The sequence below is a fragment of the Rattus norvegicus genome, chromosome 8 (genome assembly GCF_036323735.1).
Source record: "Rattus norvegicus strain BN/NHsdMcwi chromosome 8, GRCr8, whole genome shotgun sequence".
NCBI classification, from domain to species: domain Eukaryota; kingdom Metazoa; phylum Chordata; class Mammalia; order Rodentia; family Muridae; genus Rattus; species Rattus norvegicus.
In genome coordinates this window covers 120,517,814-120,533,418 of record NC_086026.1, presented here as the reverse complement: position 1 = coordinate 120,533,418, position 15,605 = coordinate 120,517,814, and the positions used below count along the sequence as shown (strand labels likewise).

General features: G+C 44.9%; 1 protein-coding gene across 3 annotated transcripts in view; it reads left to right on the top strand.

Annotated features, from left to right (window-relative positions):
* The first annotated feature begins 2,024 nt into the window (after positions 1 to 2,024).
* Stac (SH3 and cysteine rich domain) overlaps positions 2,025 to 15,605 on the top strand; it is a 122,230-nt gene continuing 108,649 nt past the window's right edge. Inside the window, exon 1 of one of the 3 annotated variants that reach the window (XM_017596138.3) lies at positions 2,025 to 2,433. In XM_017596138.3, the coding sequence (XP_017451627.1) occupies positions 2,323 to 2,433 (111 nt within the window). In that variant the 5' untranslated portion in view covers positions 2,025 to 2,322. The remainder of the gene's footprint in view (positions 2,434 to 15,605) is intronic. The other 2 variants (XM_017596139.3, NM_001108784.1) reach the window with 2 other exon arrangements.

Sequence of the window (15,605 nt, the reverse complement as noted above, 5' to 3'; positions counted from 1 at the left end):
GAATTCTTTCCCACTTCATTTTTTATTATTTAACTTCTCCTATTCTTTGACAGTAGGGCGACATTATGGGGAGATAGACAGTGAGTTCTATCTCAAAAGAGAACAACTACAAATCAAAAGCAACAGAAAAAGAATAGGAGATGGGAATGGGTGCGGTAGTGGAGTATGAACCCAGCAAGTGTAGGAACTCTGGGTTTGGACCCCAGCACCAAATGTTATTTCCATTAGAAGACAGAGTTCTCACTCGCTAATCCTATTGATAACCATAGCAAGCATTTAAAAAGGAGGGGTACCATCTTGAACTTTAAAAGAGACAAAGAAAAACGTTAAACCTAAAGAACGATTTCTTGTTGTAAGCCAGGGTATGATTTCTCCCCAAGGCAGAGGTCTGGAAGACCCGGGAAGTTTCACTACTGTGGAAAATTCCCCTGGCCCTGGATTAGTCCCAACCTCACATTTGCACAGACTTGTGGAATCCTGCATTGTCCCTCATGATGGTTGGCTAATTATGTGTGAGTGTGCATGGGTGTGTGCTTTGATTAACCTACCTTTATCTGTCTGTCCTCTCTCTCTCTCTCTCTCTCTCTCTCTCTCTCTCTCTCTCTGTGTGTGTGTGTGTGTGTGTGTGTGAAATCTGTCAGTCTAACATATCTATCTATCTATCTATCTATCTATCTATCTATCTATCTATCTCTCACTTTTCATACCCGGGAGAGCAGTTCTAGAAAACAACCTGACACAAAACAGGCATGGGCTGAAGATGCATCTATACAGTGTTGCGTCCCTCTGTGCTTTTGCCTAAGGCTGGTGGTTGGTGCAGCTTCAGTGTGTGAGAATTTTGTCCCCATCCAGCATCTGGGGATTGTGTTTCCTGGAGGAACACCTGGGGCTTTTGAGGCTCTCTGGAGAGGCTGGCCTGAGTCACAGGGGAGTTTATAGGGTTAGTTTGATTTTAGGGTTGTTTTGTTCTTGCCTTGTTTTCTTTTGTTTCACGTCTTAAGACAGGCTGTTACTATGTAGCCCAGGCTGATCTAGAACTCATCACTTAGCCCAGGCTGGCCTAGAACTCAGTAATATTCTTACATGAGCCTCCTTGGTAAAGTTGTGGTTTTGCAGATGAGCTGGAGAAAAGCCACAAAGGAGATTAAATAGGAATTAGGGCTTTATGTGTGCATATAAAAATATCGCAAATAACCCAATCATTCTACATGCTAACCACAAATGACAAAATGAGTTTAATTTTTTAAAGATATAAAAAAAAGGAGGGAATCTAGTATCGATGTAGGAAAGGCGTTTATAAATGTAGAAGTATTCCCTTTGGCTACATACTCTGTTATGTCTACAAACTAAACCAGGTCCTCTGTGCCTTGGTCCAGCGATGCTGTCTCCGTGCCAATCCCCATGCCAAGAGATTGAGTAAAGCAGTCCAGTTCACCGGTCTAAGCAGGTTCTTAAATGCAAGCAGAGCCCTGAAGTACAGCCTCTTCAGCTTCTAAGTCTGGCTTAGCTTTGAGGCTCCCCAGTCCAAATGACTTGGATTTGAAAAACTCTGCCATTTATAGCTGAGTGACTTTAAGCAACCCTGTTCAAACCTAGGTTTCCTCGTCTATAAATGGAAGTGACCATGCCTAACCCACAGTGAGCCTGTGAGGCTCAGTAGGAGAAATTGGGGACCAGGTGTCCATACACCAAGTGTATTATCTGCCTGATTTAGATCAAAGCGGAACATTGGAAATTGCAGTGCCCACGGGTCAGAGGACGCCCACACTAGTTCCTGCTGTCACTGAACTATAAATTAAGCTAAGTACCACCACATCTCTCTTCACTCTCAGGGCCAGGGATGAGGGGGTCGCTGAAGGTGGCCCATAGTACTTGTTTGTACTCGCTTTCTGTTCCTTGGGGTTTTTGCTGAGTGTTTTCCTTAGAACATCACCAGACCCAGCGCGGGCGCTCAGAGCTGATCTCCCACACTGTCGGAGTGGGCGCGGCCCCCTCCCGCCCTGGGTTCCCCGCACGACCACGCAGCCCCGCCCCGAGCCGCCGCCTCCCGTCCTCGGAGGGGCCAGCCCGGGCCCACCCGCCCGCTGCGGTGGGCGGCAGTCACGACTAGAGGCGCGCAATCTCCAGCGAGGTGGCCACAGGCGCTGCGCGGGGCGGGGCGGAGGCCCGGGAGGTGGGCTGGACCTGGCCAGGCGAGGCCCCAGGGCGCACGCCGCCGCCTGGCACGATGGACATCCCGGGGACACGGCACTGAGCGAGCGAGCAAGAAGTCGAGCGAACCTGCGGTTCCCCCAGAAGCCCAACACAGTTCCCGCGGCCAAGATGATCCCTCCAAGTGGCGCCCGCGAGGACAGCGGAGACGGACTGACCCGGGAGGCAACCGGCACAGAGCAGCCGCCCTCTCCTGCGTCCACCAGCAGCCTGGAATCCAAGGTACCGCGCGCCTGCACTGGGGAAACACAGAATCCCTTTCCCTCTGACACCTTTCCTCTGGGGTCTGGGTGCCAGGGGAGCTGAGACTTATCCCTAGAGAGCTGGAATGCGCTGGACCCCTTGCTTCTCATGCCGAGACAACTGCGCAGACCCAAACCTTTGCAGAGCTTCTGCTTTAGGAGCCCACGCACTTCACCCTAACCCTGGTGCCCAGATGGCTTCCTTAAGTGGGAGAAGGAGTTTCGATGATGCATGGCCTGAACTTGCCTGCGTCCACAGCCAGGGAGGGTATGAGTAGCTTCTGGGGTCAGAGAGACCAACGCAGCCTAGGGATATTCTTTCAGAAAGCTTGAGCCCTGAGCCCACAAAGTGTAGCTCATCCTGGGGCTCAGGGATCCTTCGCTTCCCAGGGTGCCTTCCTAACTTACCGTACCAAGAGTTTACAGAAATATATTAAGCGAAGACAAGAAATTGGTCTGCAAGAAAGTTAGCGTTCCCCTTGTAGAAGTTGCTACTCGGTAGAACTTAGCACTTGTCTTTTTAAGAGTCACACTAACACATATACACAAAACCAACCCCGCAGCACGTCTCCTGTCACATTCAGACTTCCTTTGAAACTTGCGTGGGTGCCAGGCACATGTTTGGAAAAGTTGGAAGAGAACCAAGCAAACCATGGCTGCTTCACAGCACAGAGCCAAGTGGCAACCGAGCCAGGAGAGTAAAAATCAGATTTGAGTTGCAGTTAGTTTCATAGATTCCTTTAAGTGCAGGGCTCCCGGCTGTGCAGAGGTCTCTGTGAGTACACGGGGCATGGAGGGGGCGCAGCACTCCAGTCCGCAAAGGGGTACGTTGTTTAGGGGGCCATGAGCGCAAGAAAAAGTGAGACCCTCTGGTTATGCTGTGCAAGCTTGGATGGGCATCACCGCTCAAGAGGTGCTGGCGTGGGGCAGCGTGCTGGCACTGTACAGTTTCAGTGTCAATAGTTAACCACTGGAGACTGTGGTGGTCTAGGACGAAAAGCTTTGCCTCCTCCAATTTAATTCCGGGCTATCTCTTCTGGGCACTTGTGGCAACTTCTCTAACTGGAAAGGCAGACAAGACCATTTGAGGAATAGATGAGATTGCCGATCTCTATCCTGCTGCCTTGACAGACTTGTCCTTTTGCTGTGGGAGCTAGGGAAATGAGATCCACCACACTACATAGGCCTTTCTAAAGCAGGCTCCCTGCCCACATCCGGAAACACCTCTTTTCTACCTGGAACTCTATGCAACTCATTTTGTCCACCAACACTCCTAGAGAGTCCAGGCGCCAGCTGCCATTTCAAAGGTGGCCTGGAATTCTGTAGATGGTGTATGTAACACAGTGCAGGGGAGTGAAAGCCTTTATGTTTTAAACTTTGCATTGGGCCTACCATCCTGCAGTAGATATGCTCTGGAAAGGTCTTAGCCTTTGGGTAAAACAGCAGCCTGATTGAAACACACAGCATGGGTTTGCTATTTATAGATGTCCTCATGTAAATCATTTGGCAAAGCAAAAAACCCTTCTATGTAATGCCCGTAATTACACCAATTTATCCGGCTTACGACTCAGGTCTGTAGACGTCCACTTTTCTCAGTCATCTACCTGCCTGATGTGTGCCTGAGCATCCACTGTGGCTTAGGCATCCTAGCCAACGGAGATGAGTTCTACAGAAGGGATCCTGCACCCTATAGAACTAGACACAGAACAGCCTGTGTGGGTGTGATTTTGTTTTTCTTGAAGTGGTATTTATGACTGGATCGAGGGGGTTCATACCCTCGAAAGAGGCTGGCCTGATGCTGTGGAAGAGAGGTGGTGATGGGTAGATGGCTTGGAGTAGGAGATGGCGAGACCATCATTGTGTGTCGTGAACTGCACTGGCCTTTAAGAGACTCTGTTCCATTAGACAGGAGAGAGCCTGCTGGGAAAATGTCGGCAAAGCAGGGATGACTATCTATTGGACTCTCCCAGGAACTGGTACATCCCACAAATGTCAAGTAAACTAAACTATAGTCCATATATCAAAACAAAAAAACCAAATCACATGTATTACATAGTCACAACGCAATTATGATATATCAGCTAAACATGATCATTTTTTAAAAAATATCATCTGGAAGATGCACGGTGTAGATCCTACTGGGCATTGACATTTCTCTGGACATTTTTGTACATTTAGTGTTTTGATTTCTTGTTACGTGGATTAATTTAAACAAGTGTGTGTGCATGAGCTTACTACAGTGCCTGTGTGGGGGTCAGAAGACAACTTGTAGGAGTCAGCCCTCTCCTTCTGCCACGGGGAACTCTGGGGTCAAATGCAGCTCTTCAGGCTTGTGGCCTTTACCCACTGAGCCACCCCACCAGTCCATGAAGACTTTTAAAATTCCTTTTAAGAGATGCGTTTTTAGGTGACCGTAAGTACTAGATATTTGACAAGTCCAGGAGCCAGGGGAATATCCACAGATGGACAGACAGTCCAGAAGCAAACTCAGGTAGCACTGTATTCTCTGCCTCACCTATTCCCGCCTAACTTTTATGCTTACCTGGTGCCTAGGGCACTCATGAGTATCTACTAAATATTGCCTCTAGTCAGACACAACCCTAAATTTCACACTAGAATCTTTTACTGTGGCATCCATTTCATGGAGAGCACACTAAGAACCTGGAAATGTAGGTGCCCTAGCCAAGGTCATGGCAAAATCAGGACCTGTCACTTTGGAGTCGGAATTTTCCATCTGTACCTGTCTCTTGTTTGTGCAGTGCTCACATCAGCTGTTTCTCCTAATGTTCTAGAGACCAAAACTTCCCTGAGAGGTCACTGGTGACACACTGGGGCATTGTGTCTTCCGATGAGCTTCCTCCTCCTCCTCCTCTTTCTCTTCCTTTCCCAAATCATCTTCTTTGCCATTTTGTCTAGGATAATAAACATGCATCACCACACCTGCCGGTAAATTTTTTAATTTATTATTTATTTATGTGAATGCACACACTTTTGAAAGTGTGGACGTAGCATGGTACACATGAGAAGATCTGAAGACAACTTTTGGGACTCAGTACTGTGCCCCCACCATATGGGTTCTGGGGATTGAACTCAGGTGGTCAGGCTTAGAAGTAAGAGCCTTCATCCATGGAGTCATCTGGTCAACCCAGGCATGTCTTCTTAAGAAATAGGGCTGGAGCAAGGCAGTGGTCGTGCATGCCTTTGATCCCAGGACTCCAGAGGCAGAGGCAGGGGGATCTCTGAGTTATTGACCAACCTGGTCTACAGAGTGAGTTCCAGGACAGTCAGAGACACGAGAAGAGACCCTGCCTCAAAAAACAAAACAAAAATAAACCAAACAACAAAAGAAAGAAAAGATAGAGGCTAGGGAGGAGGCTTAATTAGTAAAGGATTTGCCATGTAAGCATGAAGTTCCAAGTTTGAGCCCTCAAATCTCCCTTTAAAAAGCTAAGCACAGTTTTGCCTACGTGTAATCCCAGTGTAGGGGAGACAAAAACAACAGATCTGTAGATCTTAGCAACCAGCCAGCCTACATGCCTACTTGGCATGTTCTAGCCCAATGAGAGACTCTGCCTCAAAGAGCAAGGTGGGTGGCTCCCAAGAACGATGCCTGGGGGGTTTACCCTGGCCACCTATATTCAAGCACAAACAGGTATCCCTGCACATACATGTGCACAAATATACATGCACACAAAAGAAAGAGATCAGGAGCTGGAGATGTAGAATTCATCTGTGGTAGAATTCATGTCTAGCTTGCTCAAGGCCCGAAATTCAATCCATAGTGCTTTGAAACCAAGTAAATTAACGAAGTCACATTGTTGGGCAAAGTAGTTGAGGACCAACTCTCATTTGGCTGTTTTGCCCTTGTAGTTGATACTTCCCACGGTGAAGTGCATGTGTGGAAATAATCAAGTGCTTTATCCCTGAACCACCTGCAAACTGGAACACAGCAGACCCACTAGTCCAGAGGTCTACACAGCAACCTAAGAGTCAAGCACAGGTATGCAGTGTCTGAGTATATAAAACACACAAAACACCACCAGACATAAAACAAGGGCACACAACATCTCTAAAGATCCATTTTCATTGCACTTTCCTGGGAAAGTTCAATTACAGACGGTTGAAATTAATAACACTAAAGTGCATTTATTCCAGGTGTTTTTAAAAACTGTCTCCTTTATTGAATGAAACTATTTTATGGAAATTTTTGACATCCACAAAGGAAGACAGATGGTATGAAGAACCATCATATATCAAACCAGCTAAACTTCCCTGCTTATTCATTCACGGACAACAACGTTTGCCATACTAGTCCATCACCAACACTGCTCTTCCACAGGATCATCTTAAATCAAATGCCGGCTCATCACGTCCTTTTACCAGAAAGTCTTTCAAGTTACATATCTAAAAACTAAGAACTATTCGAGGTAACCTAGGATCCCATTGGCATGGACTACAGATCTTTGTCATTGAGGGTCAATAGAATCTTTCAAAGGCTCAAAAGCTGTGGGAAACCTGTGAGTAAAGAGAACCAACGTTTAGAACCGTACAGGTGCATGTATTATCTGGGAAAAGCATGTACACCTTACATAAGATCCACAAGAGCCTCGATCCCCCTCTCTCTCAGCTCTAGACAAGGACAGTGAGTTGCTGACATTACACACCACAGAGAGTTAAATGGTTATTGGCTTGTTGGCTATGCTCCTAGCCGAGGACCCAGTCTTCAGCTTTGGATCCCAAAGTGATTTCCTCAGAGCCAATCCCTGCAAGCATGTACAGTCACGATGTTCAGTGTAATTTGTTTTTTTCCTTTCCATTAGTTGAGCTGAAAACCACTGATCTGTGTCTCCTCCTCTATCTTCCCACTGACTGTTCCAGAAAGACCATGGCCTAGTTTAATTGCAGAGTGCTGGACAGAGATCAATAGACCAAAGAAAAACTCCCCCTTGCCCCAGTAGCTGAATTCTTTCCCATTTGACTTGGTGACAACATAGAAGCTTACAAGAGTCAAATGTGAGTTTGGGGGCCATCAGGGATGTGACCAAAGGTCCTATCTAGATGATGCAAAGAGATCCTAGGCTTTGAGGTCAGATAGACAAACCTCCTAGGCGCCTCCCAGTTGCCGCTTCTCTGACTCTAAGCAAGTTGGCTCACTGTCTCCAAGCCTGGGTGTTACCGATAGCTTCGGTTGTCAACTTAAAACAAAACTAGAGTCTATTGAGGTGAGAGAACCCTAGCTAAATAACGGCTCAGATCTGAGTGGTCTGTGGCCATGTTTGTGAGGCCTTTTCTTAGTTACTATTTGGTCCAGCCCATTTGTGAAGGGTGCTCTCCTTAGGCAGACTGGCCGGGGCTATACAATAAAGCTCTCTGAGTCAGCCAGTACAGAAACAATGTTCCTCCATGGTCTCTGATTCAGTTCCTTTCTTGGCTTCCCTTGATGATAGCCTGCGAGCTGTAAAACAAATGTTCCATTTCCTGCCCCACATTGCTTTTATTCAGTGTTTTATCACAACACCTGAGAAGCAAACCAGGACACTGGGTTCTCCACCTCTAAAGGACAGAATCCCTACTTGGCAAGCCCGTTGTTTTATTTTTTGTGGTTGTTTTGTTTGTTGTTACTGTTTGGGGTTTTATTGTTGTTGTTCGAGACGGGCCAAGCTCTGTAGATCCAGGCTGGTTTAGTTCAGGATGCCCTTGAATTCACAGGTATGCCTGGCTTGAACTTGAGGATGCTGGGATTAAAGGCACGGGACACCGTGCCCAGCTTTCTGGTTGGCATTTTTAATGTTGTAAGGACTAAAAAAAGGGAAAAATCCGTAATGTACAATTGGCACATGTATGCATAAAGTACTGTTGACCTTCTCCTTTTGAAATGGAGGATCCCTATGCTAGCCAGACCCAGCAGTCAACATCACTGAAACTATTCCAGCTAGCACTAAGGCAGCTGACTTTCCAATGGTCCTACTGGCTGTTTCTCTTTGGACTTTTAGTTACTCTGTCAACTACGATGGAATTCTGCCTCAGCTGGATTAGTCACTGAGTTTGCATCATCACCTCCCACCCACCATCAGTACTTGAAGGCGTGGCATAATCCATTCACCTCCCCAGTGGCACCACAGACTGCTCAAGGAAGTGCCTCAACTCATAAGGATATGGCCTGGATTCTGAGTAAGGTTCTGTGCCCATCGACGAGCAGCCACTTAAGGTCTAGCATTTCCCCCAGCACAAGCATAAAGCGATAATAGGCAAGAAATTAAACTTCTACTCAAAGGACGAAGATGAGGCAAAATGCATTCAAATCACTAGGGAAGTCAGGCCAGATCTAATCTAGGTTTAATCATAGGAATCTATCTATCTTATCTATCTATCTATCTATCTATCTATCTATCTATCTGTCTGTCTGTCTATCTATCGCCTATCTATCTGTTTTGTTTATGTCAAGACAGATTTTCTGTGTGTAATTGAGCCCTGGCTATGAGCCATGGTCTACTTGCTTTGTAGACCATGCTGGCCCCAAACTCACAGAGATCTGCCTGCCTCTGCTTCCCCATGGCTGGGATTAAAGGCGTGAGCCACCTTCTTCAATCACTGAACTTGTCTAGACGCTAAGGATTCGAGAATGTCCAAAAGAGCAACATCCAAGTCGCTCTGTCACCTTCTTCCCACTGCAGCCAGGGAAAAGCCTCGGGATCTATTGTCGTCTTCTTCTTCTTCTTCTTCTTCTTCTTCTTCTTCTTCTTCTTCTTCTTCTTCTTCTTCTTCTTCTTCTTCTTCTTCTCCTCCTCCTCCTCCTCCTCCTCCTCCTCCTCCTCCTCCTCCTCCTCCTCCTCCTCCTCCTCCTTCTTCTTCATATTTCCTCCTGAACCCAAGGACGGGCTTCGGAAAAGGCAGCCTGCTTATGCTCCTTCACATTGCTAAATAATTTAAAGCATTACTCAGAAGCAGCTAGATTTATGAGCTGACTCGATCCCTATTTATGTTATGCCCGTACATAGAAAAATAAAAGGTATTCTATGCAGACAGCTGGAGAGCCAAACTAATTTAAAGAAGAGAAATGCGCACATCCCATGTCTACCCAGAGTTTTTTTTTTTTTTTTTTTTTTTTTGTTCACCGTTTTGGCTGTTTCTTTCAAGTACATTTGTCTTATTGGTAAACACTGAAAGTAAAATTGGAAACATCTCTTCCTATGTGCGCACTTTGCCTTTTCCACTGACCATTTCTGGACATACTTCCCCTTCTTCCGAAATCATCAGCGGTCTGATGCTCCATTCAAGCCATTCCCATGCTCAGTTACCTTGACGGTATCAGTTCCACTTGCTTCCCACATCTAGTTCTTTACCAGCTGTCAAACATTTGAAAAATAGTAAGACCTACGCCCCGATGCATAAGCATTACATATATTTCTGATTTGAGTCAATTCGTTTCAGGAGAAACTCTTGAGCCTGTGCACTTTTTTTCCCCTCTTTGTTACAGGGATCTTGAGATCCCTTTCTTTTCTCAGCCTTTCTTTTGTAACAAACTTTTCCATTCAAATTTAACATTCCAATTAAAGGTGAAAAAAAAGATGATTGCTCAATGAATTAAAAACAAAACAAAAAACCCTTGGTGGTGGCTAGCCACTATATAAATCACAAAACAGAATGTGGCTCCCACCCCAGAATATCCCGTCTCCAGTTGCTCTCTTCTAGTCACCACCTCCCAAGGATGATCCGTTCCCTCCCTCATAACTAAATTATTTTTGTTTGTTTGGAAACTTGGCCCACTGCATCCGCCAGGGCGGACCAGTTAATTCCATGGTTCTTCCTCTCTCCATGATGCTGGGCGCTTCAGCAGCCATATCTTCATTTGCTGTGTTGTGTATCATCCGCTGTGATGGCTGTCTACCCACTTTACTGCTGGGAGGTATTTGGGGGGTTTCTTTTGCTGGGGTGCCCTAAGCGATATGGCTAAGATCATCCTCGTACATACCCTCTGGGATGCGTGCGAGCTAGTCCATTAGGCATATGCCTGTGAGTAGCCTTGTTGACCGTAGTGTGTGCACATGCATGTGTAGATACTATTCCCACATGTCCGAACCTAGCATGCAACAGTTCTGTTAGTCAGCATTCCCCACACTCTGTATGTCTGTCTGATGTTTTTTTTAATGTGTCGGAGGTGATTGTTAACGTCCCAAAATATTTCAGCTTGCAATGTCCTCACTGGCCAGTGGAGTCAGTGGGTTTTCACAAGACTATTGGCATGTACGTTTCGTGAAGTAGCTGTTCACACCTTCTGCTTACTTTCTTTTGTTAGATTGCCTTGCTCTTTGTTGGGGTTCTTCACAGAGTCTGAGTTTGAGAAAGAGATAGGTGTAACGCACACATTTTCCTCATGCTCTGAGAAGAGGTCTCTGGGGCTTAGCAGAATTCGTGTGTGTGTGTGTGTGTGTGTGTGTGTGTGTGTGTGTGCGCGCATGTGTGCGAACTCATCCATCTGTCCATCTGTCCGTCCGTCCGTCCGCCTGTCTGTCTGTCTGTCTCTGTGTGTGAATGTTTGGATGTAGAGGCCAGAGGACCTCTGGAGTTAGTCTTTCCTTGGGCACTATCTATCTTCCTTAAATTTTTTTGAGATTAAATATATTTAATATATATTATATATTTTATCGTTTCCCCCTTCCTTTTCCTCCTTCCAAACCCTCCTTGCTAACTTTCTAATCCATGGTCTCTCCTTACATTAACTATTGTTTTGTGCACATATGTGTAAATGTTGTAGAGCATGGCCATAATTGATACATCTACATGTAACTCCTATACCTAAGATTCAGGGGTCACTGCAGAAGAGGAGGCAGAAAGACTGTAAGATCCAGAGGACCCAGGGATATTTTCCATGAGGTTGTGTCTCCTAGCAATCTCAGTGGCGCCAACACAATTGCTAAACATGGGGTGAACGGGGACAACACGAATAGACATGCTAACGTGGGCAGAGAAAGCTCAAGAGACCTCAACCCTACAGAAAAAACTGCAGTCAACTAAGGAATGCTGAGAGCAGGTATCCCCGCAGGGAAGAGTGCACTTTTCAAAGACAGGGTCTGTCACTGACTTGACTTTCACTGGCCAGTGAGCCTCAGGGATTTGCCTGTCTTTGCTTTCACAGGGATGGGTTTACATGTATTGCACTATGATATTGTGTTTATGGGTTTGTTTGTTTGTTTGTTTGTTTGTTTGTTTGTTTTGAATGGATTCTAGGCATGGAACTCAGGTTCTCATGCTTTATTGACCAAGTCATCTTCCCAGCTCCTCCTAACAGAAAGGCTTAATCTTGTATGGTCCAGTTTGTTAATCCCCCTATTTAAGAGGTGTGCTTTGTGCCCTGCTTATCAATACTCTACCTAGCTCAGAAGCATGACGGTGTTCTCTATGACTAGCCCAAGAAGAGTTATCCACATAGCTTTCACAGCTAGATTAAAACCTATTGGTGGTTCTTTATTGATATGGTCTAAGTATAGATCAAGACCTAGTCGTGCACTGTAAAGGCCATGTCTTTGCCCAAATATGGCATTGCCTCAAACGTTGGGGCTGTATTATTATGAAATCTCTGGTTTTGGTAGACTGAGCCCGGCAGCTCTGTTCTTCACTCTTCGTTATTAAGTTTATTTGTGGAGGGACACTTTTGAGTCTTCACACTTCAGAATGAATTCTAGAATCACAAAACCACCTGGTAGGAAATCAGTAAAACCTATCCTGAGAGAATGGAATTTAGACTATGCAGTTTTCTGGTTATATCTCCCACTCAGAGCTCCAACTCCTCAGGCTACAAAATGTATTAATTTTCTAATTTGGGAATTCCTACAACCAACTTGTTTTAACATTATTTTGAGCCGCAAGTCTATGTGACGGCAAATCTGTAATAACGACCTCCATGGGAAATATTTTTCAATCATCAATTTTTGCCTGCCTCGAGTCTAAGCTAAGATTTCCTCCTTATCATCCTGAATTGAAAAGTTTGTTTCGAGTTCACCTTCTCTTTCTTTTCTAGATTGCCCTCCACAGATGAGTCATTAAAACCTAATACTCTAGATCCATTTTTCTTGTGATGGGCTGTCTCACTATTCAAATCAAGGCACATATTAGAGTCACTGGGGAAGAGGGAACCGTATCTGATGAACTGCTTCCACCCGATTGGTCTACGGGAAAATCTGTGGGGTATTTTCTTAATGATGGGTGTGGGAGAGCCCAACCCACTGTGGATGGAGCCACCCGTGGGCAAGTAGTCCTTGGTTATAGAAGAGAGCTGGCTGAACAAGGTACTAGAAGCAAGCCAGTAAGCAGCATCCCTCCTTGGCCTCTGCTTCAGTCCAAGTCCCCATGGTCCTGCCCTGAGTCCCTGCCTTAGCTTCTCTTCATAATGATCTGTGATGTGGAAATGTAAAAACCAGAATGTACAGTAAAAATACATGGAACATGGAATTTACCGTCTGGAGCGTTCAGTTGGTGCAATCCTGTGTGTCCGTGTTGTTGCCCATCTGTCTCTAAGACTTTCTATCATCAGTGAAATTGTATCGTTGGTCAACAATGGTTACCCAACATCCACCTCCCCCTAAGTTCCAGATGAATCCTGCAATTCTACTCACTTCAAAAAATAAATTCAGCCACTGTGGCTTCTAAGTATCTCACGTGACATTGATCCTTTAGTGACTAGCATGTCTCATCAATGAACAGGATGCCACAAACGTTCTTCTGTGTTGTGTCATGGTATGAGAATTCTCTTCTATGGAGGGCTGGATAATATTCTATTTTTAACATACGTAAACATACACATCTCAACATTTCATTTATTCTTGTGTTAAGAAGACTTGTGTAACGTTTGACTATTGTGTGTAATGCTGTTATGAGACAGTACAGGCAGAATCTGCTCTAACCCTTCCATTCATTTATGGACAACCAGAAGTGGAATTGCTAAAGCTATTAGAAACCTCATCTCTCCTGTTTTTATAAGACATTTGCATATATTCTTTGGGGAAAGGTCTAGTAAACGCCTTCGCTCATTTTTAGGTGGATTCCTGATTTGGGGGCCGGAGTTGTGGTGTGGCAGCCTTTGAAACCAGCAAACGTTAACTAGAATCGGGGTGCATGGCTGAAGTGCAAGAGCAGACGTTGACTACATTCATCACCAGCCTGAGCGGAGAGAGAAAGGGGGTGGGGCAAGGAAACAAGGAAAGAGAGAGGGAAGCTAGGCAAACTGGGAGGAGAGCACTGAGTTTTATTATTGGTCTAAATACAGTTAGACTCGAGGGAAGATGATTTTCATACCGTTCTGTTACTTGCCCCCCCCAGGCTCCCTGTGATGGATCAGTTCATGCCCTGTCCATCTCTCATCCTACATATCCTTCTCTTATTTATCCTTGAAAATCTCTATCCACACCCTGCAGACATTGCGTCACACCGCCATTTATTTTTCTGTCTTGTTTACTACATTTCAACATAGATTTGTTTTCCTTACATAGCTTGTCTCAAATTTTAGCTTTGCTTTCTCCTGTTCATTTACGTTTAGTCAAGTCCTGCTCATCCTGAGAACGGAAACATATTAATCTATATCTCTATATTTCCCTGTGTCATTACCCTCTGAAGCTTATCTTAATACTTTATTAGCTATCTTGGGTTTGCATCATTGTAAGGGATGAAAGAACTCTAAATATCCCAAATGATTAGTCAGTGGTTTAAAAACCATTTGCTGAATAATTTATTCTTTCCTCAGTGATATGAAATGGTACATCCATTATGTAATAAATGGTAATATGTACTGGGTTTTCATTTGGAATCATCTGTTCTATTCTGATTACTTTAAAATGTATTCTCTCCTTCAGCCCTGCACTGCACTGTACTTTAAAGCAGGCTTTGATGGGGGCTGAGCAGTTAGCTCAGTGGTTAAGAGCACTCGCTGTTCTTCCACAGGATCTGAGCTCAGGTCCCAGCACCCAGGCGTAGCAGCTCACAACTGTCTCTAACTCCAGCTCCAGGGCATCCGACACCCTCTCCTGCCCTCCAAAGGCACCCGTACTCATATGTACACACTCGCACAGATGCATGGACAGCAATAAAAACTGAAAAGCTTAAGTAACCCTTGAGAGCTGATGAGAGAAGCGCGGCGTCCCCGGGATTTCCATACTTCAACCTGCACATTCCTTTTTGGTTCTCCACCCAGTTATACAAAATAACGACTTCTTTTTTCTTTGACATTTTTTGGGGTCTACACAGAGCAGACAAATAAATGTTCTATCACTGAGCTATATTCTCATTCCAAAAATAACACTTTGGCCAAAATATTCTTTATGGGAAAATATTTAAAATCCCTTTTTTAAAAAAATAAACTACATGCAATCACTATTTATAGGCACCCTCTGGTGTCACAGCTCACCAGAACTTCTTATCTTGCCCGACTACATTTTTAAAAAGGTGGTAAAGATAAAAGGAGGTGGATATGTGTTCACATTCACGTATGTAATGTGTACACTTACTGAAATTGCAAATCACATGGCAACTTGTGAATGTGTAAAGTTAAGACGCTCCATGTATCAGTTACATTCATTTCAAATTTTGAAAAATCCAAACATTTAAAGAATCCTAATATTTTGAAAGTAATTGAGTAATATGTCTATTCGTATTGTAGTGAATGATTCACAGCAGGGAGCTTTTTATCCAGGGATATAGTATATTTACTTAGTTTTGAAATAGTTTTATTACTTTCAGAAATTCTTGAAAGTTTTTAGAAATATATATATATATTCTAGTGATTCTCAGGTATTTCCTGGCACGTGTTTGGGTTCTAGAACACAACACCAGAAACTGAGAGGTGACATCGCAACGTCAGAAAGGTACTTCCCACGTTCATGGAGCAGGTGTCCAGGGCAAAATCAGAGGCGAGGCTGCTGAGACTGCCTCCTGGTTTAGGCATGGCGCCTTCAAAATGCCCCATGCTGGAGGAAGGGGAAGGTCAGTTCTGGGGACTTCCTTTATGAGAATACTAGTCCTTTCTTAAGAGTCCATTTCCAACATGGTTCTCGCCTCCCCAAAGCCTTGTCTATTCCTACCACTGATACCTAGGCTTTAGCAAGTGAATCAGGAGAGAACATGTGACCCAAAATGAACAAAGTCACCACCTTGGAAAAGCGC